Consider the following 16,742-nt stretch of genomic DNA (forward strand, 5'->3'; position numbering starts at 1 on the left):
GATTAGTTGTGTCACTTGTGTAGGATTTACAGAACATTGGCAAGTACAAGAGAAACAAATGGGAATGGGTTGTGATTTATATCCATTTGGACCTTCTCTCTGTTCCTCATACATAGTACTCCTATCTCCATGCTTTTGCTCTGACCATGCATAGAATGTACTCTTTCCTCACTTTTCCCTTATTGAATCCTTCAATTCCTTCATGATGCAGTCAAGCACTCCCTTCTACCTATCCAAATCAGAGAATTACAATGTAACAATTAAAAATTCCAAGAGGCTAGGTTCCAGGTAAGAAAATCAATTTGTTGATCATGCTAGTAATAACCAATAGATTAATTGGTTGGTGATATCTTTTTTATCAAAGACAAAATCAGCCTCATGTCACTAAATACAATTTTGGAAGCTCATTATTCAGCTTTTCTGTAGATATCCCAAAACATCTGTAATTAATATATAGCTAATGAAGAAATAGCCCAGCATTCTCTCTATCCCTCCATAATTCCTTGATTGATGATGGAAAAATCATATGCTGGGTCCTAGGATTCCTGTGTCTAGAAGGAGTCCATGCCTAGTTAAGAGTGACATTGTCAATTCATTCTAGTACAGGACTTAAGGACTCTGTCCTGCTGCCTGCAGACACACTTGGCCTAAACACAATCTCACTTTTCAATCCCCCCTAAAATGGAAGATGCTCTAGGGTAGAGGGATGTGAAAAGCATTCTTTGAGTATGTTATGAACAGAGGAATAAGGAAAGGGGTTTGAAGAATAAACCTGAGCCTTCGTAGAAATAATTCAATATCTGAAATAAACTTCTCACCAGTAATGCTTTTCCTTGTGTTTTATGTCTTATATTTATTTTACATATACAGTCCATCTTCAGTGCTACCTTAGTTTTACTTTGTGCCATTTTTCGTGATTTCCCCATTAGGAACTTGACTCCTCATTTCCTCAGCAGATTGATATCCTTCATGTATTCCCACCATGATAACATTTCCTTTTTTTCTGTTCCCAATATGCCCTACCATTGGTTCTCTTTCAAGTTAATATTTTTCCCCAAAGGATGAATCTTTCCTTTGAACAAAGTTTACCAATTTTTTGTCAAACTCTAGTTGTGATAAACTTTCTACTAAGGCTCAGTAGAAATGTTTGATTCTTTGTATTATATGCCTCACGTGATAAATTTTTTTTAATAGCTTAGGTCAATGTTGGTGAACCTATGACATGGGTGTCAAAAAGGGCACACAGAGTCCTCTCTGTGGGCACACCTGCAGTCACCCACCAGAGTTCATTACTAGAAAGCCAGAGGGACTGGGGCAGAGCTGTTTCCCTCCCCCTTTCTACAGGCACCTGAGGACATTCTTTACTTTCCTGCCTCTCTGCCCAGGAGCCAATGAGAGCACTTCCTCCCTCCCCTGTCTGGAGTAGGGTGGATACATGGTACTCAATCTGGGGAAATGGAGTGGGGGCAGAGCCGGACACTCCTCTCTAGGTTCACCTTCACTGGCTTAAGCCATATTTTTCTCTTTTTTTCCCTATGGTTACCAAGAACCTTTTGTTAATATTATTATATGTTCTACCTGTTCCCTTTGGTATCTAGTTTAAAGTCCCTAGGCTCTTTTCTCCCTTCATCTTCCTTTTCAGTTTGAAGATTCTTCATTAAATCAGCTGGGATTTGGGCAAATGCATTCTTCTCTTTTCATTAGATATACTTCATTCCAAGCCAAAAGCTCTGTTTTTCTTATATGTTGAGCTGTCATCCAGAAATTTAAATCACATTCTCTTACCTGAGATATAAGAAGTTCTGCACCCACACACACACCCCCAATCCTCTAACCAGATCTAGAAAATGCAACAGACTAAATCCTGGCAAGAAAATCCAAGAAAAAGTCACAGTAAATAGGAAGAGAAAGTAACTGCAGACATTGAGGATGGCGACTGATATGAAATGTTCCATAGACAGAGTAAACCAGTGCTCAGTTAGGGGGTATGAATCAGAACAAGAAGAGGTCCTAGACCCATACTAGGATACTCCTAGACCTATCCCTGTGCAGTACAGTGGAGAGAGGTGTGAATTGGTAGTTTTATAGTGTGATCCAATTCCAGATCATAAATCCTGGATGGACTAATGAGGGGACTGAACCCTTCTCCCACTCATCCCTACCTCTCAACAGAGAGAGGATTAGGTTCAGAAGCAAGCAGCAGCAGCAGTGTGCCTCAGACCTCAGGAGCAGAGTACACTATCACTTCCAGCCTCCAGCTCAGTCATAAGCCTTCTGAGGAATATTGAGGGCAGAAATTCCAGACGAAAGGAGAACCTGCAAATTTTATCACTAAAGCATCAGAACCTTTTAAAAAATTGTTTTTTAAAGCAATAGCACTTTCCAGCTGGCAGAGTTTAATAGTAGTCTACTGTTGCCTCAGGCCCAAACACAGATCAGGAACTTGTAGAGCTTAGTTGGGATTATGAAAATGAGAAGACAACCATCAAACTTTGCCCTAACTCAGACCATTTTGAGAGAGCTAGAGATTTTCTAGGCTCTGAAATCCCTGATCTTGGCCGGGAGGTCCTGGAAACCTGAGCTTTCCCTGAGGTGCTGGAACAATACAATATTCATTACCTCCAGAAAGCAACAACATCCCAGAGCTCAACACTAATATCAAGTCCAAAGTCAGAAAGTATCTAGAAGAATAAGCAAAGAAACAAAAAATCCCACCATAAAAAGCTATTAGAATGATACGGATGCTTAAAACACAAACCTGGAAGAAGAGAATGACTCCAAAATATCTGTATGCAAAGTCTCACAGAAAAACATAATTTGGGCACAAATTCAAATAGAATTCCTGAAAGAAACATGAGTTTAAAAAAATTTTTTAATGTTTTTGTCAGTGTAATAATGCTAGAGGAAAAAAATGGAAAATAAATGAGGACTATAGAAGAAAGAATTGAAAAGGAAATTAATAACTTGACACAAGATGTACAAAATAATACCCAAGCATTAAACTCTGAAAATTAGAACAAACCAAATAGAAGCCAATGACTTCATGAGACAACAAGAAATCTTTTTTTTTTTTTAACCCTTACCTTCTGTCTTGGAATCAATACACAGTACTGTGTACACAGTATTGATTCCAAGGCAGAAGAGTGGTAAGTGCTAGGCAATGGAAGTTAAGTGACTTGCCCAGGGACACAGCTGGGAAGTGTCTGAGGCCAGATTTCAACCTAGGACCTGGCTCTCAGTCCACTGAGCTACCCAGCTGCCCCCAACAAGAAATCTGAAAACAAAGTCTGAAAAAAAAAAAAAAAGACAATGGAAGATATTTCATAGCAAAAACAACTAACCTGGAAAACAGTTGGAGGAGGACGAGGACGAGGAGGACGAAAAGGGGAGAGAGACAGAGACAGAGAGAGGAAAGAGGGGAGAGAGAGAGAGAGAGTGTCAGTCTAAGAATCACTAGACTACCCAAAAGACATTGCATTTCAAGAAAAACTGCCTAGATCTCTTAAAATTAGAAGGCAAAATAAAATGGAAATAGAAGAAATCAGCTTGACCTCTCCTGAAAGAAACCCCAAAATAAAAGAACCCAAGAACATTACAGCCAATATTCAGGTAAAAAAATGCATATATTTGAAGTCTTTTCATTTTGCCTATCCTGTTGTCTCATTTAAAGACCTACCCTTCATTTAGTGATTAAAATTTTAACTGTGCTAATTGTTATTCATTTTTACTGCTCTGATCATCAAAGTCCCTAAAGATGCTTTGTAGGTTTCTTGGGACAGTACCATTCATTTTCATATGACTCACCAGGATTGAATGACCATTTTCAGGTTTGTTGCAGAATGCTCTCCATTACATTCTTAATGTATGCCCTAGGGTGCCAGTATACTTCCATGCTGATTGCATCTTAAACTATACCCTTCAGCCATCGGTTGCCTGCTACCACCTTTCTTTTTTTCTCAGAGTCAGTAACATATCCTCACTGTTGATAACTTTGGATCTCCTTGTCCTTTCACAAAGCTAGGGAAGCTTTTGCTTTTTCAGAAGATCCAGGTCCAACCTTGAATATATTACAGAGTTCCAACTACCAACCAAGTTATTTTTGTCCTCCTTTGTCAAGGTTTCTATTTTCCACTTGATCTTATTTATTTTATTGCTTTGGATTTCCCTCTATTATAATCTCTTTTTCAGAAACTTTTAGTCTTAGATCTAGGAAAGATCTCAGAAGTCACCTACAGATAAGGAAATGAAGATCCAGAGAGGTTAAGTCACTTGCCTAAATTCCACAGGCACATAAAGGCAGAGGTACTAATCCAGTACTCTTGCTATGTAATACTGCCTCTTGTTCTTTCCATCCTGCCAAGAAACATTTCATCCTCCTAGCTAAGATAAAGAAATACAAAATTACCTTATTCTATATCAAGACCACAAATTTATAATTGGCTGATATGTAATTATTATCTTGCCTGTGGCAGAAATAAATTTAATACAATCTCTGCAGGTCAGTGAAACTGTTCTCTCATCCTCGAAAACTACTGAAATTATGGTTCCCCTGACTTCTGCTTGCCATATCATGCATTTTTTTAAACCTACATCTTCCATCTTAGAATCAATATTAAATATTGTCTCCAAGGCAGAGAGCATAAGGGCTAGGCCATGGATATTAAGTGACTTGCCCATGGCTACACAACTAGGAAGTATCTGAAGTCAAATTTGAACCCAGGATCTACTGGGTCTCTAGCTTAGTTCTCTATACACTGAGCCATCTAGCTATCCTACAATACCATGTAATTAATACTGAGTGTTTTTTAATTACTCTTTTTTTTTTTTAACCCTTAACTTCTGGGTATTGACTTATAGGTGGAAGATTGGTAAGGGTAGGCAATGGGGGTCAAGTGACTTGCCCACGGTCACACAGCTGGGAAATGTCTGAGGCCGGATTTGAACCTAGGACCTCTTGTCTCTAGGCCTGGCTCTCACTCCACTGAGCTACCCAGCTGCCCCCTAATTACTCTTTTTAAAGTAATCTGTTCATTATGTCACCTATCCTGTAGTACTTATAAGAGAAACTAAAAAAATGCTTAAATGATGTAGGGATTTTATGAAGCTTATATGGTGAAAGATGAAAGATAGAAGAAACTGTGGACTGTGATTAGTGAGAGCTGCTTAGTGAGTGGAAATTGGAAGAACCAGGAAAAAGCTACATGGACCTAGCCTATCCTTTTGTGTGTGTGTCTGTATGTTTCTGGATGCATGTTCTTACCTAGATACTGCCTCAGATGCCTCCAATAATCAAACTATTTTTCCAAATGCTTTATCCCTTTTTCATCTGCCTTGGTTACCCACATCAATTCCCCACTATATACATGACCACATACACTAACAACTCATTTGGGAAACAAAGTACATTTCATAAATGTAATTTACATATTGGTTTTTTTTTCTTCTCCAAAAGGTACTGCTATGTCTCATCAAACAAGCATTTCAGGGAAATGTGGACAACTAGACTTTTCACAGATGAGTGTAAAAAGTGGCAGTGTGGATTCTGATTTGCAATTTTTAGGAGCAAATAATAATCGTCAAGATAAAGGTATACTCATTTGTTTTGTATTCTGCATTATTGGAAGTCTATTCAAGGATTACTTTTAGTTTACATATGATACATGGTCACAGAATCATAATATAAATAAAAGAAGTTTATTGCATCAATAAAACTCTTGAATTATTTTTAGGAATATGTTTACATTCTTTTGTACTTGGAACTAGATGATACTTTTCTTAGGGGCAGTGACCTAAATGTGATATTGTACTTTGTGTGAAACAGGATCTATTTTAAATAATATTTCATCAAATAATCACAATACTGTGCTAGAAAAAGTGTTATAGTAATAATTTTCCCAGGTAGTCTAACTTTTTGAGTTGGTCAGAGCTTCACAACCCAGAAGACAAAAGCATCTCTTTCCAATTTGTGCTATTCTATTAGGTAAGACGTGAGGTATAGCCAGATATGGTGGCATATACCTGTAATACCTGCTCCTAGGGTGACTAAAAGTGGTAAGTTGTTTGAATTTGGGCATTCTGAGCTGTAATAGGGCTGAAGCTGATCCGGAGTAGGGGCACCACCAGCCTGCCTTAAGAAGGATAAACTGGTCTGGACTGGAAGTAGAGCAGGCAGAACCTTCTGTATGAATCAGCAGTTCTATCAGGCTTTTGAGTATCTGCTACTTCTCTTGAGACCCTGTCTCAACAACAACAAAAGACGAAGTATAGCAGAATAGCTCTTTGTGGTGGCAAAAAATTGTAAAATGAGGGGATGCCCTTTGATTGGGGAATGGCTAAACAAATTGTGGTATCTGTTGTTGATGGAATACTATTGTGCTGAAAGGAATAATGGAACTGGAGAAATTCCATGTGAACTGGAAAGACCTCCAGGAATTGATGCAGAGTGAAAGTAGCAGAACCTGGAGAACCTTATACACAGAGACTGATACACTGTGGCACAGTTGAATGTAATGGACTTCTCTACTAGCAGCAATGCAGTGATCCAATACATTTATGAGGGACTTATGAGAAAGAACACTATCCACATCCAGAGAAAGAACTGTGGGAGCAGAAACACAGAAGAAAAAACAACTGCTTGATCACATGGGTCGATAGGGATATGATATGGGTCAATGGGGTTGTGATTGGGAATGTAGGCTCTAAATCAGTGGTTCCCAAACTTTTTTGGCCTACCGCCCCCTTTCCAGAAAAAATATTGCTTAGCGCCCCCGTCACATACTATCACCACCCCCTTACAGTTATTCACCACCCCCAAATGCACCTGTGGCCATCACTGCCCCCCCGGATCACTGCAGCACCCACCAGGGGGTGGTGGCGCCCACTTTGGGAATCACTGCTCTAAATGATCGCCCTAGTGCAAATATTAATAATATGGAAAATAGGTCTTGATCAATCACACATGTAAATCCCAGTGGAATTGCATGTTGGCTACAGGAGCGGGGTGGGAGGAGGGAAGGGAAAGAACATGAATCATGTAACCATGGAAAAATTTTCTTACATAAAATTAAAAACAAATAAATAAAGGCCTTTGCAGGACTTGACCCTACCTAGATTAAAAATAAATGAGTTGAAAATATATGAAACATTTTCAGCTTCTCCAGAAGAAAACAATTAAGTCCCAGATGTTTTATTTTTTAATAACAAAATTTAGAAAGCTTATTTTCTTTTATTTCTTTGGTATTTAAATTCTTAGGGATCTCTGATTTCGTTAGTATGGGATTTTTCTTTGTATAGTTTGTGGTTAGATAATCTTTGAGAATTAATATATGTGAAAAATTTTTCTTCCTGTGGGCAAAGTCATGATGAGCTTTTCCAAACTTAACCAAACTGATTTTAGCTGTGACAGATGTATAGTCAGTTGCCAGGCATACTTTAAGTCTTTTCAGCTTGGTAAGACCTTCTAAGATTTGCACTCTGCAGGCATAGCCTTAGTTTATCCCAGGTATTCAGTGAGTCATTGAAAGAAGACTAAAGTGATAATTATAGTTATTAAAAAATTATAAAGGGGGAAAATAAATGTTTTGAGTTAGGTAAGTATACATAAATAACATTCTTTTTCATCTTACGCAGTGTGTACAAGCCTAAATTTTGGCAGTAAGACTCAACAAACTTTTGGTAGTCCTGCAGAACATACTTTATCATATCCTGGTCCCAGTACAAGCCAAGGAACTCTCATCCTTCCATCCTATCCACTCTCATCACCTCGAACCAGTCCAAAGCACTCATCTCCTCTTAATGGTTCTCCAAAGAAGTCTCAAGATAATTCTGTTAATTTCTCAAATTCCTGGCCTCTTAAGAGCTTTGAAGGGCTATCAAAGCCAAGTCCACAGAAAAAGCTCTTCAGTCAAAAATCAGTAGATGCTTCAGGTAAAAATGATTTAAAAAATAATACTCCATGTGTTTTCATTTTTAAGTTTGAACTGTCAACTTTGAATTAGCATAAACAATTGTCTTAGTATTCCAAGAAAAAGAAAACCTAAACAACATATTGATACTATAATATACAAGTCACAGAGACTCCAACCTTAATTGTCATCTTAAAGTATTTATACTAATTTTTTGAGGGAACCTTTTATTTATTGCATAAAATTTTATTGACAATTATTTGTAGAGTAGTATTTGTAGACAAGTATTTGTATTTCTTAAATAGCATGTCAGTTGGATAGCCAACATCATGAAAGCATTTTTTTAAACCCTTACCTTCCATCTTAGAGTCAATACTATGTAATGGTTCTAAGGCAGAAAAGCAATTAGGGCTAGCCAATGAGGGTTAAGTGACTTGCCCAGGGTCACACAGCCAGGAAGTGTCTGAGACCAAATTTGAACCCAGGACCTCCCATCTCTGGGATCTCATCCACTGAGCCACCCAGCTCCCCCTCCCCCACCATGGAAGCATTTCTAATGGTCATTGTCAGCTCAGTTATATCATTTTTTTCAATATCCCACCCAATGTCTTGAACAGTTTAATTTACCAATTAACTCAAAAGAATTCCTTATGAATGTTTTCTAATGTTCATTTTGAACAGAGAAATGTATTACCTCTCATCAAGCATACCCTGTTCATGAGTAATATTCATGCTTCTATCAACAAGCAAAAAATTACTTTTGGTTTTAATTTTATTTGTTAAAGAAAAGCCATCATTCCCTTTTGTTCTTTTGATAATTAAAAAAAAGTGATTTTTTTGTTAAACTGTTATATTCCATATTCTTGTACAATGTAATTCTCTTTTGTTATTCAATAAATTGATGAAATATCTTTTATTCAGGAGAAAATTCACAAGAAAAACCTTCTCCAATACAACTTAAACCTGCATTGGTGAGATCACCATCTTCCCGAAGAGGTCTAAATGGAACAAAACCAGTTCCACCAATTCCACGGGGTGTAAGCCTATTGCCTGATAAAGCAGATTTTATCATTATGGAACATGAAAAAAAAGATAACATTTGGAGGAATGAAAAAGACAATCTTGCAATTGACCTTTCTGAATTAAATGTCAGAGATAAGGAATCAGATCAGGAAGAGGTTAGACCTAAATATCACTTTTTAAATATCTACTGTTCTTTTCTTTATTAATTTAGTTGTTATAAATGGTTTTGGAATAATAACAATAGCACTGTATCTTTTTTTTTTTTTACCATAAATTGATTTACAGATAAAATAGCAAAAATTAATATAATGCTTTGACTTAGAATCAAGGTCATAGTTTCATAAGTGCCACATTTATATTTAATTTATATAATCTCAAGTTACCTAAAAAATACATTGCTATATGTTTTTGAGTGATATTAATCCTGCTCCATTTTAAAAGACTTAAAATTTAAGCAGTGTGGCAAGCTAATTCATAAAGCATTAAATCTTTTTTTAAACCCTTACCTTCTGTCTTGGAGCCAAAAAGCAGAAGAGAGGTAAGGGTTAGGCAATGGGGGTTAAGTGACTTACCCAGGGTCACACAGCTAGGAAGTGTCTAAGGCCAGATTTGAATCTAGGACCTCCCATCTCTAGACCTGGCTCTCAATCCACTGAGCCACCCAGCTGCCCCCATAAAGCATTAATATTAAAAATAAATAAAACAATTAGTTCACCATATAGATGCTTAGGGAAAAAACCCTTGTGTCATATTTCCCTAATTTGGATGTGGCAAGAGGTGATAATATCTGCAGGTAACAGTCATAAAGGCAAAGAAACTTACAGTATATGATATGTTTGCCCTTTTTTCCATAAATTTGATTTCATTTGGTATGAAATTTCTACCACAGAAGCACCCTAAAAATTGAATGGAACAAACAAATAATTGAATCTCATATTTTTTTTGAACCAATTGACTTAGTGTGTTTCAGCCCTAATAAAACTGCTCTCATTCTTTACTTGTCTTTTCATATATTTAGTAGTTAAGATTCATTTTATTTTCTTTCATGCAAATTGAATTTGGAAAGAACTATGTATTTTTTACCAGGGCTATATCCATAGTTGAAAGAACATTTAGTAAAGTCACCAATTCCAATTGTACTTCTCCTTATATTGGGGCAAATTGTTAGTTTTTAATAGGGTCTTCCAACTTCTGTGATTATTTTAAGTGTTTGCTGAAACCTATCTCCAAGATGTAAAATGCAAAACTTTTTGAAATCCAAACAATCCAGGTCAACTCACCAAAGATTTTTAAAAAGTATTTGTTATATGCAAGGCACTATGCTTAGTGCTAGGAATACAAGGATAATAATGACATGGCTCTTGAGAAAATTTTATTTCTTGAATGAAAAGTCATAATTTAATTGTAAAAATGTTCCTTAAATGGTTAATCTAGTGAAAATGTATATACAATTTTAAAATATCACTTAACTTTCTAAGTATAATTCTTTAATTTGCCCAAGATTCTGTCCTGAAATATTTATTCGCCAGGGTTTTTCAATTTTCAAATGATCAAAATTTAGGTTAGTGACAGCTTTTTCAGGTAACATGGCATATCGGATAGAAACCTTTGATACACTAGATGACTCTGAACAAGCCATTTAGGTTCCCAGTGCTCTAAAAAAACACCATAAGTTGCAGAAGAGCTACCATTCTGATTTGGTATATTTGTGTTATATTGTATTACTACAGAGGTTTTTAGTTTTCAGTATTTCTTATAGAGCCATATTAGCTCAACAGCCTAATGCTAACAAATATTGGCCTCTGCTTAATTCACTGTGAGAAGTTAAAAAATTTAACTTCCCTTTTCTTTGACCTTCTGCAAATGCCTTCAGATCTTTAATTGTAAAGCTTTCTGAAAATTACATTGTTATTTTCATGTTAACTCCTACTCCTGATCTTCTTCAAGAAATACTTAGTACCTAATTGCTTAATAGAAGAGAGGCTGTAAAAACGAATCCTCTATTGCTAATAACACTGTGCTTTGCATAAGATTACCAGCTCTTCCAGTAGCATCATGAAACCATATTAACAGACGTCATTGAAAAGTTATTATACTCCTTTATAATGGTGTTCATATAGAATTAATTGCTCCCTCTGCTCCATCCTTTTACCTAACATATAATGTTTTCATAGAACAAATTAATGACTTAGGGTATGACTGTTAAAAAAACTTGAATCAACCTATAAATTTAATTCTTTGCAACATTTTTTTAGATGCAGAACTCTCTTAGGTCTCTTCGTAATAGTGCAGCTAAGAAAAGGGCAAAGCTGAGTGGCAGTACTTCTGACCTTGAAAGCCCTGATTCTGCAATTAAACTTGACTTGAATATGGACACCCCATCCCGATCATCATCTCCAAACATCAGCTCATACAGTGAAAGTGGAGTTTACAGCCAAGAGTCCTTGACTTCTTCTCTGTCAACTACTCCCCAGGGAAAGCGAATAATGTGTGTTTTGTACCTTTTTTACAAGTATATGTTAATACTTATTCTATGCACTGTTGATATTGTATCAGGCTGATATACTTTATAACATAAACTAGCTTTAGAATTAATATTTATAAGTTTCTCTTACATTTTTGCCTTCTTAGGCTTTAACTTCCCTTTCCTATACTACCACAAATGTTTGTGCCTATAAGTACTAATACTAATGATTCTTTTTCAGCTTGTCCAGCTTACTTTAGTCTATTTGAGGCACAGATTCATACTTCATAAACTACAGCTTATATCTAACCTTGCCATTGACAACTTGGTCTTGCCACCACTTAGTTGGGACCTTGGTCTTCCAAAATGGATCTGTAATATAGTCCTCTGAAGAGTATCCTTACAGCAAGAATTAATTTAAATTCAACTGAAATCAATGTTACATGGCTATCCCCACAGCCACAGACAGAATATTGTTATTCATGTAGTTCATGGTGACTGTTTTGTTCTTCCTAGATAGCTATTAAAACTGCAGCAACTCACATTCTAAGCTCGATTTTTGAGCCTGACAACCAAATCCAGCGCTTTTCCTACCATTCCATGAGAGGATGTCACATGGATACTCTTGAAAATACATGCTACACAGATTTGGAATTGGTCATTTTGTGTAGCAATACTTGTCTGTCAGATAGTAGAGAGTAGCATTATATTGTTTAGAGAAAATTTTAAGTTCTACCTTGTCTAAAAATGTCTTTAAATTTAAGACTGCCAAAAAAATTGGGGGAACTTTGCTATAGGTGTAAAAACTGAAGGCCTATTAACCAATTAGTAAATGGTAAAAGGATATGAATAGGCAATTTTCAGAGGAAGAAATCAAAGTTTTCAGTAGCTATATAAAAAATGCTCTCAATCACTAATAGAGAAATGCAAATTAAAATAAATCTGAGGTACCACTTTACACTCATCAGGTTCACTAATAACAACAAATGAAAATGACATATTGGTGGGGTTATGGGAATACAGGTAAAACTGATGGTTTAGCTGTGAGCTGGTCTAGCCATCCTGGAAGCAATTCAAAATTATGTTCCAAATCTATTAACTAAATTTACAATTTGACTTAGAAATATTACTACTAGGTTTGTACTCCCCAAAAGATCAAAGAAAGAGGAACAGGACCCATATGTATAAAAACTTTAATAGCAACTCTTAGCTGTGGGAAAGAATTAAAGCCATCAGTTGGTGAATAGCTGAATAAGTTATGTTATATGAATGTCATAGAATTCTACTGTGGCATAAGAAATGATGAAGGAGAAAGTTTTGGAAAAACCTAGACTCATGAATATTGCAAAGTAAAGTGAACAAGATCAGAAAAACACTGCAGTAACAGCAATATTATGAAGGTAATCAATTTTTAAGTCAGTAATTCTGATCAACACAATAACCAAACTCAATTCCAGAGGACACATAAATATGCTATCTCTCTTCAAAGAGAGTTGGTGGACTCAGAATTGCAGATGAAAGCATATTTTTTCTTTTTTATTTATCTATAATGAAGAGATTTTTCTTCTATGGTGGTACATATTTTTTTTTTTGAGTCCAAATTCTCTTCCTCCTTCCCTCCCCCCATCACTCCTTGTAGTCCCTCTCCCCTCCCTGAGTCAGTAAGCAATCTGATATAGAGTTGACATGTGCAATCACATAAAACTTTTCCATAGAAGTCATTTCATGGACGAGATCTCAAAGAAAGGAAAGAAAGTGAAATACAGTTATGTTTTATGTTTTCTTTTTTGGAGGACAGATGGCATTTTTCATCAAGCCTCTCTGAGATTATCTTAGATCACTGCATTGCTAAAAATAACTAGGTCACCGACAGTTGTTCATTAAGAAATATTGCTGCCACTGTGTACAACGTTCTATCAATTCATGTAAGTCTTTCCAAATTTTTCTGAAATCATCCTGTTCGTCATTTCTTATAGCATAATAGTATTACATCACAATCATATACAATAACTTGTTCAACTATTCCCCAATTGATGGAAGATCCCTCAATTTCCAATTCTTTCTCGGCAGTTTTTAAAAAGTTTTCTTATTAAGGCAATAAATATTCCAGCCCAGATTAGTTTTGTTATCAGTGTCTATTAAAATCTGCCTCATATATCATCAACTTGTTAGATATTTGTATGAGGCTAATATGTACTGATTTAAGGTAGTTTTCTTAAGTTCTTAATTCTCCATGATTTCCTTACTTGAAAAAATACATCTTTCTGATGGCGGAAAAGAAAGCTAAAAAAAAAAAAGATCTAAAATTATTCCAAGTCTTTGTCTAAGGAAGAGAGCTATTTATAATTCATATTCCTTGCTGATCTCTGTATTTATAACAAAATTAATTCTCAATTTCTCAAACTATTACATAAAAGAGATATAGGTAAGTACTGTAGATAATTGGGAATCTTTCTGTAATGTGCTAATTTGGATCTAGTGTTAATGGCTCCTTCTGTTAATAGCTCTTCAGAGAGAATTAGAAAGCTCTAGTTTGTCACACTCAGAATACATATATTCATATACTTTTAAATAAACCAATTTGAATAGAATAAAATAGATTTACTAGAGAAAAGACAATGTCGAGATAAGAATTTTTATACTTTATAATAGTTCACAAAGAATAGTGATGCACTAAATATTTTCCATATATTTAATATTTTTATTTAATAACCTTGCATTATTTTAGGGCAGACATCTTTCCTACATTTGGATCTAAACCTATTTCAACAAGACTCTCCTCTGCAAAAAATAAGAATCCTCATGTAGTGGAACAGAGCTCCACTTCAGGTATTCAATGTCTATATTATAAACAAATAGAATGTCTAATAGAAACATGAAACTGAATTTTTCATTAGAGGAAAAGGTGAAATTTTTGCATAGATGGTGATACTGAGTATATTTCATATCCAAGGTTTCTTTCAGCAGGCATTTTGTCTTAGAACTCTTTACTTTTAATTAATAATTTTTTAAAATAGTAAATTAATTGTGAAACATCCATCTCCAGATTGAGAAGGGATGGACTCAGTGTATAGATTGAAGTGTATTTTCTTCCCCCTCCCTCTTTTCCTTTCCTCTTTCCTTCCCTTCCTCCCTCTTCATTCTTTTCTTCCTACTTTCATTCCTTTCTTTCACATATTTGTAGTGGACTTTGTTTTCTTGCCCTCCTCTACATGGTTAAGGGAGGGAGAGAATTTGGAAGCAAAATTAAATAAAATTGAATTAATTTTTTAAGTTAACTAATAGATCTATAACAAGTTTCATTTACGAAAAATAAGAAATGGAAATTTACCTTAGAAAAATGAGATAAAAGAGTATATGTACTGTGTAGTTTCATAGTTTTCCATTTTCCTCTGTAGCTCTCAGCTTTCAGAAGGAGGGATATATCATTATTCCTTGATATTTTCTAAATCTTTGTAACAGCTCTACCTGGCCAAGTATTTTTGCTTCCTACTGACTTCCTGATATTGTGGAACATTTTTTTCTGTAGAAATAATTTTATAAAAGCTGCTTGGTTTCAGCTAGATTATGAATTAAACAGGATTGTAAATTGACCTGGAAACCTAATAAATATGATAATTTACTTTAGAAAAGTGAATTCCAGATTCACCATACCCTTTTCTTATATCTTATTAATATGTCTCATATCTTGTTGAAAAAAAATCAGTATTTTCCACTGAAGATTCCCTCTCCTTTCCTCCTCCTCTCCTAAAACTGACTTCCCTCTGACATCATCTATCAGGGTTTGTTCCTTTATTTCAGTCTCAGGTGAAGAAGTAAGCTTTCTCCCCATAAACCAACATTTCTGCATGCATTTGATCCCATCTTCACATGTCTTCTCCAGCAGATTGCTTTCACTATCATCCCTACTCTTTCTTTAGTCTTCAGTACTTTTTTTTTGCTCCACCTTTGCTTGCCTGCAAATACTCCCAGGGCCCCCTCATCCTCTAAAAATCCTTGCTAGAATCTGTCATCTCTTCTAATTAGCTTTAGCTATCTCTCTTTATTTTGGATTAAGATTCAAACATTGAAATTTCACAAATTGAAACTGTAGTTTGACTGTAACAAGTGACAATAATTCTTTTTCTTTAATGTTTATCTTTATTTTATTTTCATAACAAATTTCCACACAAGTTTTCCAAAGTTAAATGATTCATGTTGTCTTCCTCCCTTCTTCCCTGCCCCCTCCCAGAACTGACAAGCAATTCAATCTGGATTATACAGGTATTATGCAAAACACATTTCCATATTATTAATTTTAAGTAATATGATAAAAATCAAATCCCCAAATCATACCCAAATAAACAAGTGATAAATCATTTATTTTTATCTGCATTCCTACTCCAACAGTTCTTTCTCTGGAGAAAGATAGCTTTTTTTTCTCATAAGTTCTCAGAATTGTCTTGGATCATTGTATTGCTCTTAGTAGCTAAGTCTATCACATTTCATTGTTCCACAATATTTCTGTTACTGTATATAGTATTCCCCTGGTTCTGCTTATTTCACTCTGTATCAATTCATGTAGGTCTTTCCAGCTATTTCTAAAATCGTCCTGTTCATTATTCCTTAGAGCACAATAGTATTCCATCACCATCATATACCACATTTTGTTCAGCCATTCCCCAAATGAGGGGCATTCCTTTAGTTTCCAATTTTTTGCCACCACAAAAAGCACAGATATAAATATCTTTGTATAAACAGGTCCTTTCCCATTTTTAAAAATCTCTTTGGGATACAGATCTAGTCATGGTATTACTGGATCAAAGGGTATGCATTCTTTTATAGCCCCATTGGGCATAATTCCAAATTGCCCTCCAGAATGATTGAACCAATTCACAACTCCAGCAGCAGTGCTTTAGAAGTAGCAATGATTCTTAAAGGAACAGTGCAATGATTCAATCCAACAAACATTTATTGGCTTTCTTACTATATGCAAGTTACTGTGCTAGGGCCTGGCAATACAAAAACAAACTCCAAAACACTTCTTGCCTTCAAGGAGATTACATTCTACAGGACAACAAAACATATAAACATAAAAGTATATACATGATTATTTGAAAAAGCAATAACAGGGGGCAGCTGGGTAGCTCAGTGGATTGAGAGTCAGGCCTAGAGACGTGAGGTACTAGGTTCAAATCTGGCTTCAGACACTTCCCAGCTGTGTGACCCTGGGCAAGTCACTTGACCCCCATTGCCCATCCTTACCACTCTTCCACCTAGGAGCCAATACACAGAAGTTAAGCGTTTAAAAAAAAAAAAAAAGCAGTACAACTGAGGAGATAAAAGAAAGGAAATAGCAAATGAGCTGAGGT

General features: G+C 35.6%; 1 protein-coding gene across 2 annotated transcripts in view; it reads left to right on the forward strand.

The window, feature by feature from the left end:
- TOGARAM1 (TOG array regulator of axonemal microtubules 1) overlaps positions 1-16,742 on the forward strand; it is a 96,608-nt gene that overhangs the window by 41,866 nt on the left and 38,000 nt on the right. For both annotated transcript variants that reach the window (XM_044664905.1, XM_044664906.1), the window contains exons 3-7: positions 5,453-5,587; positions 7,630-7,936; positions 8,824-9,082; positions 11,183-11,415; positions 14,120-14,229. In XM_044664905.1, coding sequence (XP_044520840.1) covers positions 5,453-5,587; positions 7,630-7,936; positions 8,824-9,082; positions 11,183-11,415; positions 14,120-14,229 — 1,044 coding nt within the window. The remainder of the gene's footprint in view (positions 1-5,452; positions 5,588-7,629; positions 7,937-8,823; positions 9,083-11,182; positions 11,416-14,119; positions 14,230-16,742) is intronic.

This window comes from Gracilinanus agilis, chromosome 2, assembly GCF_016433145.1.
Source record: "Gracilinanus agilis isolate LMUSP501 chromosome 2, AgileGrace, whole genome shotgun sequence".
Lineage (NCBI taxonomy): Eukaryota > Metazoa > Chordata > Mammalia > Didelphimorphia > Didelphidae > Gracilinanus > Gracilinanus agilis.